The sequence below is a fragment of the Mastomys coucha genome, unplaced genomic scaffold (assembly GCF_008632895.1).
Source record: "Mastomys coucha isolate ucsf_1 unplaced genomic scaffold, UCSF_Mcou_1 pScaffold5, whole genome shotgun sequence".
NCBI classification, from domain to species: Eukaryota; Metazoa; Chordata; class Mammalia; order Rodentia; family Muridae; genus Mastomys; species Mastomys coucha.
This window is the reverse complement of record NW_022196911.1, coordinates 3,869,058-3,894,676: the sequence shown is the minus strand read 5'-3', so window position 1 is coordinate 3,894,676 and position 25,619 is coordinate 3,869,058. Positions and strand designations below refer to the sequence as shown.

At 45.1% G+C, this 25,619-nt stretch overlaps 1 protein-coding gene across 2 annotated transcripts in view; it reads left to right on the top strand.

The window, feature by feature from the left end:
* Positions 1 to 25,619, top strand: part of Cnksr3 (CNKSR family member 3) — a 99,642-nt gene that overhangs the window by 72,561 nt on the left and 1,462 nt on the right. For both annotated transcript variants that reach the window (XM_031352759.1, XM_031352758.1), the window contains exons 5-12: positions 801 to 842; positions 3,875 to 3,994; positions 5,986 to 6,045; positions 10,741 to 10,809; positions 11,246 to 11,392; positions 16,824 to 16,948; positions 19,135 to 19,343; positions 19,794 to 19,883. In XM_031352759.1, coding sequence (XP_031208619.1) covers positions 801 to 842; positions 3,875 to 3,994; positions 5,986 to 6,045; positions 10,741 to 10,809; positions 11,246 to 11,392; positions 16,824 to 16,948; positions 19,135 to 19,343; positions 19,794 to 19,883 — 862 coding nt within the window. The remainder of the gene's footprint in view (positions 1 to 800; positions 843 to 3,874; positions 3,995 to 5,985; positions 6,046 to 10,740; positions 10,810 to 11,245; positions 11,393 to 16,823; positions 16,949 to 19,134; positions 19,344 to 19,793; positions 19,884 to 25,619) is intronic.

The following is a 25,619-nucleotide window of genomic DNA, read 5'->3' as shown; positions in this document are numbered from 1 at the left end:
GCTGTATTAGTCAGGGTTTCTATTCCTGCACAAACATCATGACCATGAAAGCAAGTTGGGGAGGAAAGGGTTTATTGAGCTTACACTTCCACATGGTTGTTGATCACCAGAGGAAGTCAGGACTGGAACTCAGGCAGGTCAGGAAGCAGGAGCTGATGCAGAGGCCATGGAGAGATGTTCCTTGCTGGCTTGCTTCCCCTGGCTTTCTCAGCCTGCTCTCTTATAGAGCCCAAGACATCTAGCCCAGGGATGGCACCACCCACAAGGGGCAATTGAGAAAATGCCCCACAGCTGGACCTCATGGAGGCACTTCCCCAACTGAAGCTCCCTTCTGTGATAACTCCAGCCTGTGTCAAGGTGACACACAAAACCAGCCAGTACAGCGGCCACAGATCACCTGGAGCTCTCCTCCTCCTTGGGGAGATGGGAAGGGTGACGTTTCTCCTGTCTGTGTGATCTTGTCAGTCAGTGCGCCATCATGAAAGTTTTGTTCAGACAACCATATTGTTATGATTCCTGGGTACTGCTTCCCTGTCATGTCTAGAAGACATTATTTAACGACAGGGATCCTGGTCCACTGGCTCTTAACATCTTTCTGCCACCTTCTTCTGGATTTCCCCCCTGAGCCTAAGGTGTGTAGGGTTGTGTTGTAGATGTATCAGTAGAGGCTAGGCACCTCCCTGTTGTGACCAGTTGTGCTAAACCAATTTTTAAAAAGCTTTTCATTCTTACACTTATCTTTCTTTTTTTTTTAATTATGTATTTAGCCTCATAAATTATTGTTTCTTCTTCTTCTTTAGGATTGCCTTGTAGTGGAAATGGAGGATAAAGTTTTAAATGTGGTAAGTCTATTTTCTAAAAGTTTCTATACAACTCCTTTTCCAGAGGTGATAGGAATCATATTCATTACATGCACTGTGGCTAATTATGTCAAGATGAACTTTGAAACACTTGACTTTGGGGATTTGAATCTTTAATTTAAATGGAAGAGTAAAGGTTGTTTAATGATACTCTTGCTATAAAAATTCCTGTGCTTATTGGCTGAATTGAGGTCTCTGTTTCTGTTTGATTTTACTGCTGTTGTTGTTGTTATTTTTTTTTTTATTTTTTGTATTTTTTTCCCTTCTGGAAAATTCATCAGGGTGCAATCATACACTAGCTGCTTAGTATGCAAATCAGGGTGAGAATGATGTATATACTTCATTGCAGAACTATTTCAATTAAAAAGAAAAACCCTGGCAAGAACTTTGAGATAGAGGAGGGGCATGTCCTATGACTTTGTAGAGAACATTCTGGAAGGATTCATCATCACTTCCTCCTTTTGACATAAGCGGCCTGTGCCCTTTTGATAAAACCCTCCTCCCATTTGGTTGAGGAATTTGGCAATGAAATTGCTATAAATATATTTTCCATAAATAGGGAAGCTAAACAAAACTGGAGGAATGTGAGAAGGTACATGTTATGGATTCTCCCCCTTGGAAAGCAAAGTCACGCTTCAGAATTTCCGGATGCCTGTGGTCATTTGATTTTGGAAGGGTAGATGCTGTGATTGCAAGAATCCGTGCACATTTCTGGTAGCCTTTGTAGGATAACCCCTCCCTGTGGGTACTCTCCTGTCTCTGCAGAGCTTCAGCGTTACTCCATAGTGTGACATCCAGGGGTCATTGAGGTCAAGGAGACAAAACGGAAAAACAAAACAAAACAAAAACCGTCAAACTATGGAACTGAGACGTCAGAGGGAAATCTAGGTGATCTGGAGTTCAGAGGAGTTTTTAGATAGAAAAATCAAAGGAAGAGCCTATCAACAATAAAAAAAAAAAAGGAATAGTGGACTCCATTGAAACCACAAGCTCTCCTCTGTGAGACTCACCTTGAAGATAATGAGGTGTCAAGTCACAGGTGGCAGGAGAAGTTTTTTTTTTTTTTCCATTTTCAAATTAACTTTTATTTGAAATTACTCTTTCCCACATGTATTTTAGGATCCTATACAATAGACCATGTAACCAATGTCCCCAAACCAAAATTTCTAACAGCAAAGTTATACACTGTTCTAGGTAATAAATAAAGGTTGTCCTTCAGTGATTAAGGGAATACTTAAGTTTCCGTAAATTTAACATGAAAATCACACTTTAAGTTTATAAGGTTTATCATGTAAATTCAAATACAACATTTTTTATAGGAATTACAAGCTTTTAATTTCTAAAAGGTGACTTAATTTTTAGGTTCAAAGTTATATTCTTCAAAAGAAATGTCTCACATTTTCTCCTAGAGCTTCAAACTTTCTATACTCAACTATTCAACTGCTCCATGCCACTCCAGACAAACCTGACATGGCTGAACTACTTAAAGTGTTATTTTATCATCCACCGAAGAAGATTAAACAGGAGTTTGTCATAACCACAGATTTCTAATGTCTACTACAATATCCATCAGAAAAAGCTTTCAAAAGATGGTTTCTGTCCTCATAGTAAGAAGTTAATCCTCTGTAAAGGCAAAGAAGAATCACAAAGCATAACATGGCGCTCCCTTTTACTCCAGATGTTCAACTACTGAAAAGACAATCACACCTTGGGAGTATAACAAAGGGTGGAAGCAGCCTCCCAGAGGAGACACAGAGAGGGCAGAGAAACACACCAAATATGTTCATTTGTGATTAGGGAGTCACAGACTGAAGCCAGGAGGCGCCACTGCATGGTCAGTGGAGTGGCTACAATTCAGCACTGACAACAGCAAGTGTTGGCCATGGTACGGAACAGGCCACTTGTTGCTTGGAGGGATGAAGAATTGGAGCCATTCAGAGGACAGTTTGTCAGTTAGTTACAAGACTAAGCATATTCTAACTGTGTGATCTACCAGTTGCTCTGTTGGGCACTTACCCAAAGAAGTTGTTAACTTAATGTCATCAGAAATCTGCCCTGAATTACATGTAATGTTTATAGCAGCTTTATTCCCAATTGCCCCAAAGTGGAGGCAGACAAGCTGGCTTTTTATAGGTAAATGGATAAACACATAGGGTGTATCCGTAACATAGAGTAATACTCACCAATAAAAAGAAATGAGCTATCGAATCATGAAACGATACAGAGGAAACTTGGATGTATCTTGTTAGCTGAAATAAACCAATAAGGAAAGGCTGCATGCTGTATAATTCCAGGTGGTTGATAGTCTAGAGAAAGCAAAGCCATGGAGACAGTGGAAAGATAAATGCTGGCCAGAAGTCCAGGATAAGGAAGGATGAAGTGGATTATTATGTTGAATGTGGGAGACATCGACGGCGATGAAATTACCTAATCAAATGCTTTTATAAAGGATGGAAAACATTAAATGTTTGTCAGAACCTTTAGAACATGCACCACAAAAGTGAAGACTACTTAAAGTTATGGATTTAGATATTGGTTCATCAGCTGTAAAAATACGCAATACCATATAGATAGATGCTAATGACAGGGGAAGCTGGCATGGAGAGAGGAAGTCTGGAAACAATGTGTTTGTTGCTTGATTTCCTTCCCAAGCACTGTAAACCTGAAGTTTATTACAAACAATACAACAACAAAAACTGATTTGGAGTAGAATATTCCCCCCCCATCAATATTTAGTATCTAGGAAAGCAGGGGTGACCCCCTACATTAATAAGCTGTCAGGTAGCTGGGGACTTCTTCACTGCCAGTGGGGTCATAAAGCGCCATGCTTTTTAGAAAACTGAAACTGTAGCGACATGCCCGCAGACCGTGGACAGAGTCCCAGTGCTGGGCGCTCCTTGAGCAGGATTATCACAGCAAGTGCTGGCCAGAGCCAGAGATTACACATAAGGTGCATTGCTCTACAAGTGAGCTTTTGATAAACCTGATTAATGATTGAACTTCCTCAATTCCAGGTCAAGGTCTTAAATGGCATCTGTGACAAAACAATGCGCTCTACTACAGACCCTGTTATGAGCCAGTGTGCATGCCTGGAGGAAGTTCACTTACCAAATGTTAGACCTGAGGAAGGCCTGGTAAGTATTCTCTTGGTTTCCAGTCCAGTATACCAGCATTGACTAAAGCATTAAACTGTGTCTTCCTGTTCTTATGGTAGCTCTGATTAGTGGCGTGATATAATATGGTATGACCATATGATATCATACTATATTATATTTCATATAGTTAGGGATTTGCCACCTTAAACTTTGTTAAGATGGCTATCTTTCAAGAGTAAAAGTTTAAAATTGTACCCTCACGTCTTTTTTTTTTTTTTTTGGTTTTTCAAGACAGGGTTTCTGTGTAGCCCTGGCTGTCCTGGTACTTACTCTGTAGACCAGGCTGGCCTCGAACTCAGAAATCCACCTGCCTCTGCCTCCCAAGTGCTGGGATTAAAGGCATGTGCCACCACCACCTGGTACCCTCCCGTCTTAACAGATTTATTTTTAGGCCTTAGCAATGGAAGGGAATATGAAATGTTTCCACAGAGGAGAGATGGTCTGGAGGAACAAAACATCTATCCTGGAAGTCTCTGTCAGCACTTAAGATGGGTGTGAGGGGAGGCTGGTGGAAGGAAATGACTCCTAGGAAAATTCCAAAATGTTTCCTCTGTCCTGGTGTGGGATATAGAATAACAAGCGCTCGGGATGCCTGAGGTGCCTTCTCACAGGCAGCTGGAATACCAGGTGATTCATTTGCAGAGCTACAGAAAGCCATGCGGCTCACGGACAGGCTTAGCTTCGCCTTGAAGTCAGAGAGCTTACAGTAGGCTTTCCCATAGACAGGCCTGCTGAATGGATGGCTCTAGACGTTGATGCCCTAGTGCTGAGATCATGGAGCTTGTATGGGGCTGGCTGTAGCATACAGCAGCTGTAGCTGCTGCTGCTGCTGCTAGCGATGGACATAAAGCGGGGAGGCAGAGTCACTGATGTGTACCTTTTTGTGGGCAATTTTAAGGCAGTCTCTTAAATAGGAAAGAAAAAAAAAAGTCCCCGTTAACAAGCCTAAGTTCTCAGTGGTTAGAAATACACTGTGTTACTTGGCTTTCAAAGTAGAGGATGGATTAGTATAGTTTAGGTCTAAACCAGAAGGAATTCCTGGTTGTGAGTTTGTAGCCAAGGATCAAATCAGATCCATGCCCTGAGTGGAAGGAAACAGAATTGCCCTTTCCTACCCTAGAGCTAGTGGAAGGATGTATGGAGCATACTCAGTACAGATCGAAGGCCTTGGGAAAAATGGTGGGAACATTGAGGGGTGTAGGTTACAGAGCAGGGCGTGTTGAGTAATGCTACAGTTTTTTCCCTGTCTGCCTCCCCCCACCCCCGTCTCTGTCTCCCCTCATCTCATCATAGTTTAATTGGAACATTTATATTTGGGCTGTTGAACCATAGAGATATTTGTCAAGTAACATGGTGTTGCCCAAAGGTGTCTCTCAGGAAAAACATATTCTTCCACCCTTTGGCTTTCCCTAGCAAGGAGCAATGCCGGTTCTCAATTCACTCTCAGCTAGTCCTGGTTCACACACTTCATTTGCAAGCCCCTTCTGCATTACAGTAGGCTCTAGTAAGTCATCCCAGGAGTACCACTGATACCAGATGGAACCAACTGTATTGTTTTTCTGGGAAAAAAGCAACGGTCAGAGAAGAATAGCCCTTGTTTATAATGCCTGGCTCCCTGAGCAGGTCTGAGAAAATTCCTCCATCCTAGAACTATGGCAGAATCCTGTGTGCCCAGTACACACATTGTAACATCAAAGAGTCACCTATCTGATCTCATCTACTGGTATTCAATTATTTAGTGTTCTCCTTCTCTCCCTTTCCCCTTCCCCTCCCCCTCCCTCTCTATCCTCTCTCCCCTTTTCCCTCCTCCCCCTCTTTATCTCTCCCCCTCTCCCTCTCCCCTTACCCCTCTCCCTCCCTCCCTCCCTCCCCTCTTTGGACTGAGTTTCCTGGTGTTCTGGAAGCCTACACAAGTGTACAATGTTCAGTGTTTTGAAGTAAAGAGTTCCTATGTTGGTGCTTCCTTCTAGGGCATGTACATCAAGTCAACCTATGACGGACTGCATGTGATTACTGGAACCACAGAAAATGTAAGTGTGCATCCGTGAGGTGTACAAGCCCTGTGTGCTCAGACACGTTTGCCAGCTCTGAGCTTTGGGGTTAAGTGTGTGCACGAGGTTATTGTGATACTATCTGGTGTGAGAACTGATGGTGGCTGGTTGTGTTTATCCTGTCAGCTGATTGGCTGCTACTTCTTACCAGCTGTTGTCGGTTTATTATTTAAATTGCCCTTTATTGCTCTGGTCCTCGTGCCATATCAAGTTTTTGTTTTCTTTCCTTTTTTTTTTTTTTTTTTTGCCTTCACTCTTGTGCTAATTATTCCTTTTGCACCATAGAGGTGTGAACCCACAAAGTATAAAAATAACGGTCTCTCTGTTGTTGTGAGTCACTCACAGAAGAACTGGGGTTAGTGGCAATATGTACAGTGTGTACTGTGTGTAGTGTATGTTTCTGTACATGTTTGTGTGCTCTCATGTGTATGGGTGTGCATTTGTGTGGAGGAGAGACATCAACACCGAGTGTCTTCCTCTCTTGCTCTCCACCTTATCTCTTGAGAGCAGATGTTTCCTTGAACCTGGAGCTCACTGATTGGCTAGACTGGCTGGCCAGCAAGGCCCAGGATTTCTCCTGTTTATGCCTCCATAGCTGTTGGGTTATGGGAGCGTGCCACCATGCCTAGCTTTTACGTGGGTGCTGGAGATTTGAAGTTAGGTCTCAGGTGTGCACAACAAGCACTTTGCCCATTGAGCCATCTCCCTAACCCGGGACTTACTCCTTATCCTCTCAAATACTGTGAATTTGAAAAAAGCAGAGCTAGGTGAATGTATTTTTCTTGCAACCTGAACTATGGGTAGCTTCTGAGTGACATTGGCATGAAGTGGGAACATTTCAACAACTTTCCTGAGCTTGCATAAAAGAAGCATGCGTCTGAGACAGCAGGCTTTTTGATCAAGGGAGGAGGATATGTACAGGGAGAAGTTTGTCAGCCTTTTTTTTTTTCATCTGCTCAAAGTGGTGAAAATGTGTGTCTCATATTAAGTTTCATATTAGTCCTTTTGATCAAGTGTGACATGAGCTTTGGTGAATGCTTGTTACAAGCTCTTGGGTTTTACAGTAAGAAAATGACATTGCTTGAATAAATCAGTCTTGTAGCTCTGATGGACACGAGTGGTGGGGAGGGGGATGGTGTGCCTTTAAGTATTCTGTTGGGAGTAAAAGGGTTTTTAAATTAATTAGTTAATTAATTAAAACATTTTGTGAATGCCTACACGAGTTTATATGCACCATGAGAGTCCAGGTGCCAACAGGCACCAGAGGGAGTCAAATTCCTTGGAGCTGGTGTTGTAGGTGGTTGTAAGCCACCTCGTGGCTGCTGGGAACCAAACCCGAGTCCACTGCAAGACTAGTAAATGCTTGTAACCGCAGAGCCGTCTCTCCAGCCCTCACTAGGAATTTCTATGCCATTTCACCCTGAAGGTAATGATGGTATAGGGAACTTTAAAGGATTTTCATCTGGGCATACTTTCAAAGGAACAAACGTAATCCTTTATACAATTCATACTCACTTCTTATTGGTGTAGCCCCCACAATCATGCCAAGAGCAGACTCAGGCCCTACTTCATACATTGTTTTAGTTTGGAGGGATTCAGAAGGGTGGTAACCATTTCAGTCCTTAAAGGACGAAGCTATAAAGTCTTGTAATTTGGTGATTGTGTTGTTCGGCTTGAGCAGACCATGGGCATTTCCAGACTCTCCCAGGTCTTCTTGAAGCCATATGACTCTTTGATAAATGTGTAGTGTGCTCGTGTGCTGCTGCAGGAAGGCCTGGGTTGCTCTCCTCTTCTGTCCTTTTTGTTTAAAGAGTGGAACACGAGACTAAGCAGTGCTGCCTTTGAATCAACTGAAATGTTAGATATGAATGATGATATTTCCTCTGCAAATTACTGCCAGAATCATAAACCTGGGTGGCAGACCTATGGTTTCTCTGTATATAGGCTGCTCTGGTGTTCTCATCCAGAACTGAAGAGAAACCACCTTAGAACAGAAATGGCTGCAGTCAAGTTAAAGATTAAGAAAAGTGGGGGGGGGAGGAGCACATTTAATTCCATTTGGCAGCCCACTGAAATATTACCCATTACTTTAGTTTTCAGCATGCATTTACTGAGGGCCTGGAATGTACTAGATCCCGGGCTAAGTCGTGTAACTGAGAAATAGTTGTGATCTTATTTCTCAGGGGTGTGCACCGGGTACTTTGGTAGCTCCAGGCCCGCTCTTCAATGGAGCTAATTGGTGGTAATTGTAATTCCCCTTAGAGTCTTTGGATGAAGGTGAGCAGTGGTGGTCAGAGATCACCCACTGCTTCTCTACTTCCGCTTGCTACTCCCCTGTGCTCCAGGCTGACCGAAAGCTAACAGGCCCTTCTTAGCAGAGCCCCCTGCATGTTCCTAGAATGACCTGAGCAGTCAGGATCAGGCAGATCATTCTGTGGTGCTCTCTCCCTATCTGACTTCTTTTTTGGATGTAGAGACCTTATTCAAGAGCCTGAAGAGCCCCCTCTGTTCCCCAGCCTCCTCCCTTAGAAGAGGTGGGAACTGGTTGTAACTCAGAAGAATGGGGCTATTGTCCTCCAGGCCCTCTCTGAGGGGACACCACAACAGGCATCGCTGTTCTGTAGTCCGACTCATGGTGAAGATAGGCGAGAGCTCCTGACTTGGGGAAATTTTGGTATCGGGCTCTCTCTTTATCAGTGTTCTGCCAAACACTCACTTGATGGGACATTTGAGAAATGCAGGCACAAGCATCCTTCAGAAGGGAGATCAGGCAAGGACAGTAGTTCATTAACAGTAGTTCAAGGACAGTAGTGATTTAAGATTGCATGTCTATAAACAAGGACTCCTAAGGCCATCTCTTATAAAATGATGCTTGCCCCAGATGAATCCTCAGCTCAACAAGGTTAGGTGGATGGTGCTGATGAGGGTGTCCGCAGGGTCAGACTTAGCTTCAGGGGTCCACACACTGGTGCAGAAAGGAACTCATTGTTGAAAAGCAAGTGAAGAGGAAGAGGCTCTGGGTGGGTGTCGCCCTCCCTGGGTTCAGCTGGTTGCTATTCTTGAGAGAGGCTCTGCTTGTTCTTATGACAATGTACAAGATGCTTTTGAAAACACCCGGCATAGTTACCTGAGCCAGAGGCAGCGTTTCTGCAGTTTAACACCGCCTGCTAATTTCTCATTGAGCCTGTTGCTGCAGCGGAGTGAGAAAAACCCAGCAAGTGTGTTTTGAGACTGGTTGCCCGCCCTCCTGTTCAAAGGTGCTATTTTGCCCTCAGATAACTGTAAATTGAAGTTTCAACCACTCATATATGTTACAAGATTAATTATTGTGACCTAGATAATGTTTAATTAGAGACCAAAGGTTTATCTGTTCCACTTCACTGTGTGATATGTCTTAAACAGAAAGTTTTCATTCACTTAATGAACAAGAATGTTCTTGGCACCATGTTTGACAAGTGGCTTGTATCCTTTTATGGACTTTTTGTTGTTGTTAAGCAGTGGCTTTCAGAAAGGACAGAACATACTTTAAAAAATGTGCGTTGGTGTTTGGCCTGCATGTCTATCTGTGTGAAGGTGCCAGTTTCTTTGGAATTGGAGTTACACACAGTTGCGAGATACCATGTGGGACTTGAACCCAGGTCCTCTGGAAGAGCACCCAGTGCTCCTAACTATAGAAACATCTCTCCAGCTCCACATTTTTCTCTTTTTAAAAATCTTTCTGAGTAGTGTATGATGTATATATGTTTCGTATTGTGTGTGTATATGATGTATATGTCAGTGTATGTTTATTTGTGCATATTTACCAGTGTGATTGTGTATGTGTGTATGTTCATATGCCACCGTGTCTGTGTGTGTGTGTGTGTGTGTGTGTGTGTGTGTGTGTGTGTTGTTCAGAGGACAACCTTGGGTTCACCTTCAACCTTGAGAAAGGCACTGCGGTTTGCTACTGAGTACTCAGGTTAGCTGGCCTGGGAACTTCCAGATTCCTGTGTCTGCCATTTGTCTTGCTATCTGAATACAAAGCACACACACACACACACATACACACTTGCACAATGTCCAGCCTTACTGAGGCCCTGAGCACCTTAAGCCCCATTCCTGCTTAGCTACTGAGCCATTGTCTCAACCTTAGATTCTTTTCTTACTAAAGCTGTACCTATTTTGAATATAACCTGATGATAAAAAATTTTTTTCTTTAAAGAAATAACATTTCTGTTTCTGTTAACTTCTTATTTTAATAGCATGGTGTTATGTAAAACAGGATAGAAAAAAGATTTATGTTTGTAAGAATTACAGTGATCTTTACAAGTTTAATGGCTTACCTACTTTTGTAAGGTGAAGGCCAACGGGGAGATGTGTAGGGTTTCCCAGCTATTTACTTATTATTTATAGGTGAACTCATGCCTTTTATCAGCTCGCTATTTCAACAATCTGGACACACACTTCATGCTTTAGACATACTCAGGTGTTAATGGAGAGGTCATCCACTGTAGCCAACATTGTAATAGATTGCACCAGATTCATATGCCAAGGCCCATGGACTACTTTAATACATGGCTTTTATTTTATCTTGAGGAAGCTTTATTTCTGTGGCTAGTTCTTCTACAGAAGAAAGAACTAAAGGCTGAAAGAGAGAGCTAAACGCCTAAGCTAGGTCTCTTTGTTTCTATGCAGTCTCCAGCAGACCGATCTCAGAAGATTCACGCTGGCGATGAGGTCATTCAGGTCAATCGGCAGACAGTGGTGAGTCTGTTTATTGCGATATGATTTTACTTCCAGAAAATTGAATGATTTCCCTCCAGAAAATTTAATTACCTTTACATTTAAAGATGTGTGTGTATGTATATGTATGTACACATATGTGTAGATATGTGCTAGTATAGGATATCATATCTTAGAACTGTTGTTATAGGCAATTGTGAATCACCCATCATGGGTGTTGGGAATCAGTCCTTTTCATGAGCAGCTAATGCTCTTAATGGCTGATCCATCCCTATGACCTCTATATTAAAAAAATTACAGTGTATACCCTGTATTTTCACTGTTTGAAGCAGTACTAAGCTGAACACACTTGGCATTTACCCATTTGCTCAGAACATGAATTTTCTCAACATTAGTTCACTGGTTAGATTTTCATGGCTCATGACCACGCCCCCTTCCTCCTTTTCCCTCTATCAAGGTCGGGTGGCAGTTGAAAAATCTGGTGAGAAAGTTGAGAGAGAATCCCACGGGTGTGGTGCTGCTGCTGAAGAAGAGGCCCACGGGCTCGTTCAGCTTCACTCCAGCCCCACTGAAGAACCTGCGGTGGAAGCCGCCCCTCGTGCAGGTATCTGTGACCATCGGAGACCTTTGTCTAGAGTAGATTGTGGCCAAGGTCTTTTAAAAAAAAGGGGGAATTAAAATTGAAGGTGAATGGTTTTAGGGGCTGGTTTGCCAGTCATTACTCTCCAGCCCTGCTTGCACGAAAATGTAAGTGCTGAATGGTGTGGTTACCCACTTGCCGTATGTGACTCTTTAAATAATTTAAAAGGTCAGTTCAGTTCCTCCATCTCGCCAGCCTCGTTCCAGGTGCTGCCACTGCAGATGGCACAGGTGGAAGGCTCGCCTTATATCTTGTCACTTATTTTTAGCCCAAGTTCTGTGGCTTTTCCTGGGGAGTGTCTATTTGTCCCAGGTAGGGCATCTGTGGCCACCCTGTGAAATCCTTCCATCTAAGGCTAGCTGCCAGTCAGTTTATTGGAGCGACTAACAGGAGCATAGTGACTCAGAGGCTGCTCTCTCACTGAAAAGCCCACCCCAGCTTGAGTGACAACTCACCAAAGCTATATCCTTAGCGTCCCCGGCATGACTGGCAAGCGTGCGTCCTGCGAATACCTCCTCCCTAGCAACTGTTACTACCTGTAATGTTGAGGGAAATCCTTATAACTTTCAAGAGTATCCCCACCTTTATGTGTTTTGTTTACTTTCTGACTCTTAGAAGCCCCCTTCTCCTTGCAGGAGGAATGTTTCAGTTATGGGGTGAGGGCACTAAGGGCAGGTCTCACACGCCCATGCTGCTTAGCGTGCTTGGGAGCACTTGGCCGAGGGTCAGGTGGGGTTAGAGACTTTAGCTCAGGTGGTGGGCAGCGGTTGCGTACTGTTGCTTAGGCAAAGCTCAGAATCGCCAGCCCATGGCAGTGTATACAAGGCAATGTATACAAGACGAGTTTCGCGACTTCCAGCCTCTGTAAGCACCATCTGCCTTTACTGTCTCAGCTGAGGGCAAGGGGCCCAGAGGCAACCTCCCCACCCTCAGCAAACCCATTAGCCACTGTTTCTTCTTCTCAATAACACTTTAAAACCTTTGATTTTGTTTTTAGAAAAGGTCCTTAAGCCAAATATGGTGATGCATGCCCCAACACCTGAATCTCTGTGAATTCATGGCCAGCCTGGTCTACGAAGTGAATTTCAGGCTTGCCAGGGCTACAAAGTGAGACTTTGTCTCTAAAATGTCCTCAAATCTTAGATCACACCTCGTTTGTAGAGCTGCATGTGGTTTTTATTTTGCATCTTCATGTGAAAGGTGCAGAACTTTCAAGCTGTTCATCTGAGCGCTTTGTGACACACAGTGCCGCAGCTATATCCACAGGTATAGATACTAGAGTGGAACTCAGCAATGCCAAGGGGAGGCCGGAGCACGTGGGACACGTGACTAAGTCACTTAGGTTTTAAAATGAAAGAGAGGTGGCTCAGCACTTAAGAGCACTGGCTGTTCTTGCAGAGGACACAGCAGCTCACGCCTTCTGTAACTCCAGTTCAGGGGATCCGACACTTTTTTCTGGCCTCCGTGGTCACTGCACACATATGGCTCGCAGACATGCATGCAGAAAAAGTCATATGCATAAAATCAAACTTGAAAAGAATGAGTTGACATGCAAACTACATACACAATGCAGCATTTTAAGATTTGCATGTATTGTCATTAACACATGCATGACCCCACACGCCTGTGTTTGCAGTAAAAATATTTTAGTCTCCTCTCTCAGCAGCTTTTTCTTTCTTTCTTTCTTTCTTTCTTTCTTTCTTTCTTTCTTTCTTTCTTTCTTTCTTCCTTTCTTCCTTTCTTTCTTCCTACTTTTTATTTATTTACATTCCAAATATTGACCCCCTTTCCGGTACCCCCACCAAGAGTTCTTCACCCCATTGCTCCCCCCTTTGCCTCTGAGAGGGTGCTCATCTACCCACCCACCTTACACACACCCCCCCACCTCACCTCACGTGCATCCTTTCCCTGGGGCATCGAGTCGTTACAGAATGAGGCACATTCTCTCCCACTGAGGCCAGACAAGGCAGTCCTCTGCTATATATGTGCCAGGGACCACAGACCAGCCCATGGATGCTATTTGGTTGGTGGCTTAGTCTCTAGGAGCTCCCAGGGGTCCAGTTAGTTGATACTGTTGTTCTTCCTGTGGGGTTGCCATCCCCTTCAGTTCCTTCAATCCTTCCCCTAACTCTTCCATAGGGGTCCCTGACCTCCATCCAATGCTTGGCTGTAACTGTCTGCATCTGCTTTTGGCAACTCAGCAGTTTTCAAATGTACGTGTGTCATCCTGAGACCAGACACTAGAGAGCTGTGAGAAAGAGAGAGAGAGTGTGGTAGGGACTGCATAGGTGAGATCCTTCTTGTTGATGGGGTCTGGCACTTTCAGCTGGGAGGTGGGTAGCATCTGCAGATGAGGATGGGTCTCACTCTTTAAACACACGCACCCCCACAGCACCGGTGTATGGTCCTGCAGGTGGAAGTTGTCTTAAGCCAGTCCTCAGAGGCAGAGTTGTGATTTCTTCCAAGTGAGCTTTAAAGGCAGATGCTCCAAGGGAAGGAGGAAGGCACATGAAGAAAGGGCAGGTCCAGTGTGGCCTCTCTACAGGACAGAAGGTCCTGTGGAATCAGGCAGCGGCAGACTGGCTGGTCTGCTTAGGAGACGTAGCCATACTTGCTGAAGGCTGTTCTCTATGGAAGGGATGGCTCTGGGCTTTTGGTGTCAAAGACTGAGATCTCAATATGGGGGCCCCTGAGTTAGCTTCACGGTCACCTCAAACTCTCTGGAGCCGAAGATGGTAGGTAAAGTTGAGCTATGTAATAGCAGAGATAGGGTACCAGGCTAGAGGGCATGGACTTCACCCTCAGGTGGCAGGTTCACACCTAGTTTTATATTTATATTTGTGTTACGTTGCTAGGGTTGCCATAACAAAGATCTATAGGTGGAGTGGTTGGGGTTGAAGGTCAAGGTATCTATAGGGTTGGGCCCTGACTGATGAGGCCTGACTCCCTCCCCGGCTTGGAAATAGCTACCTTTTCTCTCTCTGTCTTCCCATGGCCCTCCCTCAGTCTTTACGTTACACAGATGAGGTTGGATCCTAATGTCCTCATTGTAACTTTATCATGGCATACACTTACAGTTGCATTCAGAAGTTACCAGGGCAGGGGTCATAGGACCCCGACATAGGACATTTGAGGGGGCGGGGTCCAGCTCGTGGCTATATGTAGACCCAAGAAGCACCATATAGGCGGCAGGTGTGCGTGTGCAGATGAGAGGCGATGACTTGGTGATGAGGTGCTTCAGATAGTGACGAATGATTTGCAAGGCCTTGGAAATGAGGCCTTTCTTGAGTCCACAGGCAGCACCACATGGGCTCACATGCCAGCCCTGCCATGTGTTGTCTGTGAGCTTTGGGTGAAATGTCTTCTAAGCTTCTTTTTCTTTTTCTTTTCTTTTTTTTTTCTTTTAAGATTTTTTGTTTTATGTATGTTGAGTATTCTATAGCTCAAGAAGCATCAGATGCCATTACAGATGGTTGTGAGCCACCATGCGGTTGCTAGGAATTGAACTCGGGACCTCTGGAAGAGCAGTCAGTGCTCTTAGCTGCTGAGCCATCTCTCCAGTCCCCTTATCCCTTGACTTTTGGAAATAGACTTTGGAAGGGGCACACTTCCATTTTTTCTCTCTTTAGGGCAACGAGGAGCTGGGGAGACCTGGGAGCACACTTAATTTTGTTTCTGACCCAGGGAAGTAACCACCGTGAAGATGTAGACACTGCTGTGCACCCAGGCTGTTTGCAGAACGGGAACGCTGGCAGACAGGAACCTAGGCTTGCTCAGTTCCCGACCCTGGATGTTGTTTTCCGCCTCATTCTTCAGTGTTCATTATGCTTGGGTTCTCAACAGTCCGGGGAGGGGTGTCATCTCCTCCTTCTCTGTACCTTCACTGTGTCCTTCCCCCTGAGAGAGGGCTGCCATTCTGATTTTAGGCCGCATCCTGACAGATGAGGGTCTTCCTAAAGAAAAATCACTCTTGATGTTGGAACTTGGGGGTGGCGGGGATGTCTTACAGGAGTGCTCCGAGGATCTGGATTTCGGCCCTGTGCTTTCAGATACTGATTTATTGGATATCAATGAATTCCATATTGAACTGAATTAAGGGCTCAGGTTGGGAGGTTATTCTAGAAGATAGACAGAATCCATGCCTCATTGCCTTTGTGTCCCATCTGAATGTAGCTGTCATTTTGACTCTTGGTGACCATTGTTCTGTCTACACTAACTTCCATTGCATCCATCACAACCAGAGGTCAAAGGGAAGCGCTTCCTCCCTTCCGTTGTCTAGCATGCTAACTGTTCCCATGCTAACTGTGAGGACCTGACTGGTCCTTTCCTGGCTGGAGCTGGTTGGTCACTGTCATTGTTAGATTGTAGAGGAAACAAGGTAGAAGGTCTCATAGGGGATTTTAGAGTGTAAGTCCTTTCTGCATGCGCAAGACTTACACAAGCCTGCCAAAATCCTAGCACAGATCACCCAGCTCAGGAAGTCTGACCACTCTGAGGAGCCACTGGCAACTGATGGCTTCTGGAAGGGGGGGGGTCAGTTTTCTTCGGGGATGTGGGCTCTGACAGGCTGCCCCTGCTGCAGCAGATGGCCCTGCCCCCAGTCACATTCAGGCAGTACTAGATGGCCATAAAGTTAAGAGGCCTGCTGATAGGGAGGGAGAGGGAACAAGAGAACAAGAATTTGAGAGGAAAAGAGAGGGAATGGGCGTGGGATTGGATCCAAACATGGTTCACGTGTAAGTATTAAATATTTAATAAGACTGTAAGTCCCTTGAGGTCAGTAATGGAATTAGAGTTAAAGTAAGGATTTGATTTTTAAAGTTAATTTATACACGAGTGTTTGTACTGTGGGCCCTCACTGCTAAATTCAACAGAGTTGTATATTTACTGTGTGGCAAGCATGGCGCATGCCCTTCATATGTGTTGTCATGGTTACCACAGCTGCCCAGCTGGATGAAGATGATCCTCTTCCTGTCGATTTCCGTCATATAGATGAGGCACAGGATTTGAGCGAGCTGCCTCGGCAATATGCGGCTAATCAGAAGGCTGGCCAGGATCATACCCAGGGCCCCAAGGCCACACTCCTAGTCAGTGGGACACTGCTGCATGCTTTTCTTAGCCTGCAGGATGTCTGTTTTCCAAAAGAGGAAACTGAGGTTTTAAGTGTTTTTCTTAAAGCTAGAGTTCAAACCCTGTGACTTCTAGGTCCTCTGTGAGCCGATTGCTTTGTGGAAACATGGACACTGATCACTGTTAGTGTTCATGAGAGCGTGGGCGAGCTCAGCATCTGCTTGTACTCTGCCTTGCTCTGTGTGGGGTGGGGAACAAATACATCAAGAACAATCTCCAGGTTGACCTCTGCTTTTTCACTCCATGTGTGGCTCTCTTGTTGCAGACCTCACCCCCACCCACCACAACCCAGTCCCCAGAGAGCACCATGGATGCCCCCCTGAAGAAGGAGAAGCCAGCCATCCTGGACCTATACATCCCTCCTCCACCTGCTGTGCCCTACTCTCCCCGGTATGTTAGCCGCCATTTCATAGAGTGGATTGCTAGCCGCTGCATGGCTAGATGCCGAACCAGGGCTGGTCTCACTCACTTCATGGGACTTGAAAGTTATACGTTTGGTGGTGAGGTGCTCTTTAAGAAAAGAATGCCAACATACCTCACTTGTAAAAAGTTCACAGAAGTTTATGCTTTGGGGGGCCTTTGGATGGGGCTTCCTGGGGATCCCTGTAACTTAAGTTATCTCAGCTCCATGATAAATTCATTTGTAGAAAAGATACTAAAAGTATTTGTGTGAGAGTCATTAGAATCTTGGGTAAAATCCTGATTTTACCAAGAAAGATAAATACATCTGCACACATAAACATATGTAGACAAATAAACAGAGGCACACATGAATATGCACACATACACACATATACGGATGCACAGACACATCATACCCACATATACACAGAGGCACACATACATACATCTACACATACACACGCGGACACAAAACACACACATGCACAATCATATATGCATAGATACAAACAAACACACATACACACATATACACAGATGCACACATACACTATGACACTGTGAAAAGCTGTGAGGTGATATGAATTGAAGTGTGTGTGAGCAAGGCACATGTATGCTTGCGTTATCAACTCTTGGTTTGTGTCCTACCTGTGATGTGATGTAGCAGAGTGGCCACAGAGAGGACAGTATTGACTGAGGTGTGTGCTCCAGGCTAACTCATATGGGCTCACATATGGACACATGCTGGTGACACTAGAAGATGTCGCTTCTATTCAGAATACACTTGAGTGAGGGGCCAGGTTACCCCTTTGCACAGACTTGGCCCTGCCTCCAATACCGCCAGGGTCTCAGTCACCTGGTCCCACACAAACCAAGAAGAACACGTTGTGTGTCACAAGGCAGAGTTGGAGCAGCAGTTGTTGTAGTGAATGTGCCTTGCTCATTTGTCGTCCCCGTTCATCAGAGGCTTTGCTACTTTGTGCTTCTTGCCTGGGGACAGAGAAGCTGCCCTGTGAGTCCCTCCATGTAGACATTTCCCTCTTGTGCGGTGATCAGAAGCATCCGTTAACAAGTGGGCCTCGTCCCTGATTCATGAGGGTCCTATGACCCAGATTCAGACTGGCTTAAAGCTGCAGGGATGTTGTCTCTTTATGTGGGGACCCTAGAACCTGACAGGCCAAGGTGTGGGGCGTTGTGTCAGGAACCGTCGGGCTGTAGCCTCCAACTCCTAGCGTTCTCTGGGTTTCAATGAGAGTGCCATTGAATGTGCAGTGATGAGAAAGGCGCTACGTCTTTAGGAAGGAAGGGAGCTGGGACTTTAAAATCCCTTTGGGGGAGACGTGTACACATACACATAGGCCACCAATGAACACCTCCTCTGAGGTATGAGAAATGCCAAGGGATTAAGATAAACAAGTCGGGAGTCACAGAGGCTTGTGAGCTGAGAAGGTTGCAGGGTGTGTTCAGCTGTAGAAGACAGACTCTGAGAAGCTGAGGGCATGAGGATAACAGGCTCTCCTGAGGATGTCCCTCGTAGGCTTCACTGCCCTCCTTAGTTTATATTTTGCCTACTTGGCTTGTACTGATTGCCTCACAGAACTTGCCAATGCAAAGAAAGAACGTTGTTCACCTGGCAAACTTGGGCTCAGTAAAAAGAGTTCCACTGTATATTGAAACTTAGGTAGGATAAGGATGAAGTTACTGATCCAACTTAGCTTTTTACTGAGTTCAAGAAGTAGTCCCTCCCTCCGGTTTCTGGGAAGCACCCTTTATAGCGTTGACAGAGTTTTCAAATCTGGACTCAGGCCGTGATCCTACTCTTGCTTGAGAAAGATGGTGCCGTAGCTCACACCCCAGCTGCGGACTCTTGTCATAATGGGAGAATTCACCTGGAGCACAGAATGTGGGGGAAGCAAGAGCCGTGTTTTCAGGGTATATTTGTTCTGTGTAGGCATACATGAAGAGAAGGCCATGCTTGCTGGGCCTTAAACAGGTTCATAGCATTTGTTCTTCAGCACAGGCGTCTGTGTGTGCTTGAAGGGACAACCCACAAAGTCGTGCTTCTTCTCCAGTGGGAAGGAGACGTGTGCCCCTGGTAGCTGGGCTCCTGTTGTTCACTCTTCAGCAGGAGAGCTGCTCTGTGAACTCCCTGATCACCACACATTGTCTTCCAGGGATGAGAATGTGAGTTTCAGCTACGGAGGACACAGTAAGAGTAAACAGGCGTTGCCTGGGCGCAAGGGTTCCGAGTCCCCTAACTCCTTCTTGGACCAGGAGAGCCAAAGACGCAGATTTACCATCGCAGATTCCGATCAGCTGCCCGGGTATTCGGTGGGAACCAATATTCTGCCCACAAAAATGAGAGGGAAGACACCGTCCTATGGTAAGTTCTCCAACGCGTGCATCACGCTCGGCTGACTCTCTTTACTCATTTCCCACCCCTTTATTTGGGGCTTCTGGCATGAACTTGGCAGTCTCTGAAGGTGATTTGAGGAAAGCATAAACCTCGAAGAAATTCCAAGTATGAGCCCCTTATTCATCTGGCTTAAGCAAAGACTTGTGGAGCTGTTTGCCCTGCCTGGCATCAGAGCCCAGCTGGGTGAGCTCATGTTACCATTTTAACTTTGGCACTGGGGACTCAGAGACTCAAGTTCAGCTTGCCTCTATCCGGATTGCTTCCCAGTGTCAATGTGGGGCTTTAAAGTTTGTCACTGCTTTCATTTCTATTTAAGTGGGTATGGCTGTATGTATGTAACATGTCAGGGTGGGAGGGGAGAGGGGGGACTAAAGTTGATAATGTCACTCACCTTGCTTCACTGTCTGGTCTCTGAAGGCAAGCCCCGGCCGCTGTCCATGCCTGCAGACGGGAACTGGATGGGGATTGTGGATCCTTTTGCTAAACCTCGAGGTCATGGGAGGAAAGGTATGTATGGTTCATCTAAGCAAATCAGAAGTGCTGAATGGTGTTAGTAGACCCAGGCCACCCCATGCTTTATTCCCAAAGGTGATATTCCTCACTGGAGACTCCACTTTGCTCTTCAGACTTTAGCTTGTTTGTTATCAGGAACTCGGGCCTGCCGAAGGGTCCTGCAGTACTGCTTGTTTCTAGAATGGAAAAGTACCTTCTTTCTTAGCAGTTGTGTATCGAGTTGGCATCCTGGCTTTTTAAAAGGCTCTGTGCACAAAGGATCCACTTTTTAGACAAGACATTTATGAAACATCCTTAATAATGTGACTTTTTTTTTTTAAACTTGATTTTTTTTTTCTCAAAATTCTTGCACAGCTCTAATGATGACATCAGTGGTGAGAAAGAGATGCACGTACATCCACAAATCCAGCTGGTGCCCAAGCACAAATAACAGTTTGGTGACAGCAAAGTTGTATTGACGTCTTTCAGATTTGATGTCTATCCCTGAAGAAACTTGCTGATTTGCTGTGTAAACTTGATTTTTAATGAACAAACACATCCTCTTTAAATTATTAAGGCATAGTGTCTGAAAATTGTTTTTAACTCAGCCAATAACCAGCTCCTTGTTATTACATTCATCTTGAAGGAAATATTTAAAAATATTTTTATCTGCTGGGCACAGTTGTATGTGCCTTTAATCCCAGGACAGGCAGATCTCTGAGTTTGAGGCCAGTCTGGCTTACATAGTGAGCTCTAGGCTAGCCTAGTTTACATAGCAAGACCCGGTCTCAAAAGCAAAACCAAAACCTTTTAGCCATTTTCCCAGCCGGGATCTGATTCCCAGCACTGGGTGGAAATGTCCACATTGCCTTTGTAATGTTGAAACAAGACAAGTGAGGGGCAGAGGAAGATGGGCTGTGAGAAAGCAGAATAAACTGTGGAGGCCTCACCTTGTGAGCGAGCAGCTCCCAGCACCTCCTGCGCAGCTCTGTCCGCCGTATATATATACACGCGCGGATCATCTGGATTTTACCAACATGACAAAGGGACGAGACGCCAGTCTCTCGGCTACAGAGAAAAGTCTGAGCAGTAGTCAGCAGGTGGCAGGGCTGCCCTTGTTTAGACTGAAGATGCTAACGTATTCCTTGCCATTCCCTGTGTGTGGATCTAGACTGTTCTCTTTCCTGTGGAGAGGTGGAGTGCAGGGAGTTGGGCTTGTGAGAGCTCGCTGACGGCTTCCAGGTGATACTGTCTGTCTGCACATGGCTACTTTGGAAGTAAAATAGTAATGATGCCGGGATGGAGCCCTTGCCCTCAGGATATGTAGAACTCTGTGGTTTTAACCTACTCAGAACTGTACATTAGTCACCACAGTCTAATCACAGGACACCTCCATACCCTATAAAGCATTCTGTACCTGGTGGTCCTCATGGCTAATTCTGCCTCTCTCAGTCCCTGAGAGTCCCTGGTCCATGAATCTGCCAGTTTTGTAAGTAGAGGTATACAGATATGACTCTTTTTTTTTTTTTTTTTTTGACAGTGTAACAGGATATTTCTCATACTTGAGCAAGGGACACACAGGCTGGGCACACATTCATCAAGGTGAAAAGATTTGGGTCAGTAATGCTAAGACTGGAGGCTTTCCTTAAGGATTCCCCACAATGACAATGACAATGAGAATGTTTGCTGACTCAGGGGCGTGACTGAGCATTCTTTTGTGAGTGTATTTTCTTCCCAGTCTGAAGCACTTGACTTTAAAGCATTAGAATCAAATATATATATATATATATATTGTCTTTTATCCTTAAATGGAGGGTTTTAAAATTTTAAACAAATTTTAAATTTAAATATATTTTGACTAAATCCTTCCCCTCCCCCATATCCTTTCAGATTCTCTCTTGCTTCCTTCCTACACATCCAGATTTAAATTCTTTCTCAAAAAACAAAAACCTAATATAAAAACAAGTCCTCCTCCCCAGCCAAGAAAGTGAAATAAAACCATAAAAGGGAAAAGCAAAACAGCACCCAACTGTAATCAAATTAAAAGCATGCATAGAAAAACTGTGGTGTCTGTTATATGTTAGTCAACTATTCCTGAACATTAGGCCTGTTCTGCAGTGATTGATAGATCCAGCATCATCCAATTGAAGAAAACTGATTTTCCATTTCCCAGCAGGTAGAAGTGACAGTTTAGTTGTTAACTTTTACCCTAGTGACTGGGTTCATTCGTTTGTTTCTTCCTTCCTTCCTTCCTTCCTCCCTTCCTTCCTTCCTTTTATGATTTTTAAATTTATTTTATGTATGTGTGCTTTATCTGTATGTACACGTGCATGCCAGAAGAGGGCATCAGATCCCAGAATAGATAGTTCTGGGCCACTATGTGGTTGTTGGGTATTGAACTCAGGACCTCTGGAAGAGCAGACAATGGTCTTAATCGCTGAGCCATCTCAACAACCCTCCTTCCTTCCTTCCTTCCTTCCTTCCTTCCTTCCTTCCTTCCTTCCTTCCTCCCTTCCCTTCCCTTCCCTTCCCTTCCCTTCCCTTCCCTTCATCCTTCCATTCATTTAAAAAATTAAATGTAAGATTGATAAAAGTTATCACCTTGAAATTGGGCAGGACAAACCAAAGTAAGGAAAAGAGCCGAAGAGAAGGCACAAAGATCAGAGAGCCACTCCTTTGCACACTCAGGAATCCCGTAAAAACACTAAAGCAGAAGCCATAATATATACGCAGAGGACCTGGCATGGGCCAAAATATATATATATATATATATATATATATATATATATATATACGCAGAGGACCTGGCGTGGGCCATAATATATACGCAGAGGACCTGGTGTGTCGGCCTGCGCAGGCCCTGAGCTTGCTGCCTCAGTCTCTGTGATGATCACGTTGGCTTAGAGGGCCTTGCTTTCTTGGTGTCCTCCATGCCTTTGGCTCTTACCCTCTTTCTACTTCCTCTGCTGCAGGGCTCCAGGTCTCTGAGGAGAGGGATTTTATGGAGACATCCCACTTAGCGCTAAGTGTTCCCGGGCCCCTCACTCTCTGTAATCAGTGTCTGGTTGTGGACCTCTGTACCTGTTCTCATCTGCACAGGAGTAGGCTTACCTGATAATGGTTGAACAAGGCACTGTGCAGAATATCACCAGGAGCCCTCTTACCTCTGGGGAAGCAGGGACAGAAGCACTTTTTTTTTTCCATCTTTGGTTTATTATCTTAAGTGGAGTTATAGAAATATAAAGGTAAAAAGTTTCTGCTCTGCAGTTCTGCTGGGCCATTGTGTTACCTCTTGGTTGCTAAAGGAACCTGACCTTGATAGAAACAACTTTGGAGAGAGATGTTTATTTGGGTCACAGTTTCAGTTGTCCTGTGGGGAAGGCGTGGCAGAGAGACTGTGACCATGGCAGGAGGAGGCTGAGGTGGCAGCTGCTGCATGGTGATAGACCAGGAAGCAGAAAGCAGCTGGAACCAGGAGGGGGACTGAACCCTTCTAAAGCTTACCCCTAATGACCTCCCATCAGCTGAGACCTAATGGTCTCGCCTCCTAGAGCTCCCACAGTTCCTAGCAGCAGCAGCAGCAGCAGCAGCAGCAGCAGCAGCAGCAGCAGCAGCAGCAGCAGCAGCAGCAGCAGCAGCAGCAGCAGCAGCAGCAGCAGCAGAAGCCGGGCACTAGTGCTAAGAACATGAGCCCCTGGGGAACATTGCTCAATCTTACCACACACAGCATTCTACCCCTGTCTTCCTAAGGCTGGCTTCTACTTCATAATACACAAGACATCCATGCCAGCCATCCTCTGAGCAGTTCCAATACTGTCTGGAAGTTCAGAGTACTCTGAGGCTCCAGGACAACTCTGCCAGCCTTTGCTGGAGTCAAAAGGGAAGTTATGTACTTTTAGTATTCGATTGCAGAGTAAACATTCCAGGACAGCACAAGACTAAAACTTAGCCAGGCAAACACGTCTAACTCCACGTATAATATCTCAAAAGCATAGTGATGTGATACACGCACGCTTCCAGGGGCTTGGACATCTTGCTCCATACCCCTGCTCTGATTGCAGCCACATGGCATCTCTTAGAGTGCCTCTGTTTGGTATCTGCAGCCTTCCTTGGCAGACATTCATCAATATTCTGGGGTCTCTACTACAACTTAGGTTCCACATTCTTAGCTCCACTTACTGATATCTTGGGGGCTCTCTGCAGGGAATTCTATTATACACTGGCTAGCCTCATGGCCTTTCCTTTAAAAAAAAAAATCAGTAGATAAACCATCATGAGGCCTTAATTCTTTTTTTTTATTTTATTTATTTATTTATTTATTTTTTATTTTTCAAGACAGGGTTTATTTTTCAAGACAGGGTTCTCAAGACAGGTGTAGCCCTGGCTGTCCTGGAACTCACTCTGTAGACCAGGCTGGCCTCGAACTCAGAAATCCGCCTGCCTCTGCCTCCCAAACATTGGGATTAAAGGTGTGCGCCACCACCGCTCAGCGAGCCCTTAATTCTTAGGTGCTATGTACCATATGTATAACACCGAGTTCTCCTGCAGCGGGAGAAGTGTCTTGCTCTGATTGAACCCTCCTCGCAGCTACCTCTGAATATAGGAAAGCATGATCCTAGGCAGCCCCCCCCTTTCCTGTGTGGTGCCTTGGAAACAAGCTAACTTAAAATTGTATGTGTATGTGCAGATGTGTGTTTATCTGTGTGTGTCTGGTGTGTGCATGTGTGTTCATGTGTGTGGTATCTGTGTAGTGTGTGGTATCTGTATGTGGTGTGCACAAGTGTGTATACGTATGTGTGTGTGTCTCTGGTGTGTGTATGTGTGTTATGTCTGAGTGTGGGGTGTGAGTGTGTGCATGCTGGTGTGTGTATATGTGTGGCTTTTGTTTGTGGTGTGTGAGTGTGTGTGCTGTATGCATGTGAGTGTATGCGTGAGTGTGTGTGCTGTATGCATGTGTGTGTGTGAGTGTGTGCATGTGTAAGTATATAGCTACCAGAATGGATGTTAAGACTAAAGGACAACTTTCAGGAGTTGGTTTTTTTTTCATTCCACCATGTGGGTTTCAGGAATTGAACTTGATAGCAAGTGTCCTCACACCCTGAACCATTTCACAAGCTTTTATTTTCTGTTAAAGGACAGTTCTTAAAATGGATTTTCAGCTTGACAACCCAAAGCCTTTGATGGGGAGGTCAGTGTACCTTGAGAACATCTCAAGGTAATTCATCACCCCAGTGCACAGTGCGTGGCTTGTTTTTGTGGATTGACTAACAACCAGGGAAGCTCTGTCTGCAGCTACAAACAAATGCTCATCCTTTTCAAATCTTTGTTTTGCTTTATCCCTGGCTATGGGCCACGTAGGTTACACTTTGGTAAAGAATTTGTCTATGCTCTGCCTGTGTCCTGAGGTTTAACTCAAAAGGGAGAGAATAACTAACCTGGAAGAGAAGAGTTAAGACACTCAGGCTGCTCTGAGCCACGTTTACAGTGAGAGTGAGCGGGTATGGCCTCCAGAGGACCACCCATTGTGAGATTTGTCTTCCAGTCAGACCCCACCTCTGAAGGCTCCACAGCTTCTCCACACAGTGCAGCCACTGAGGATACACAGTCAGTACACGAGTTGGTGGTGGAGAAGTGTTGGTATTTCTCATTGAATCATAACACAGATGGCGAACCCCTGTGGTTCTCTTTGGAGGGCCAAGCCCTTCATAGGGTTTTGCAGGGCAGAGAGCTGGGTATGTGTATACTTGCAGT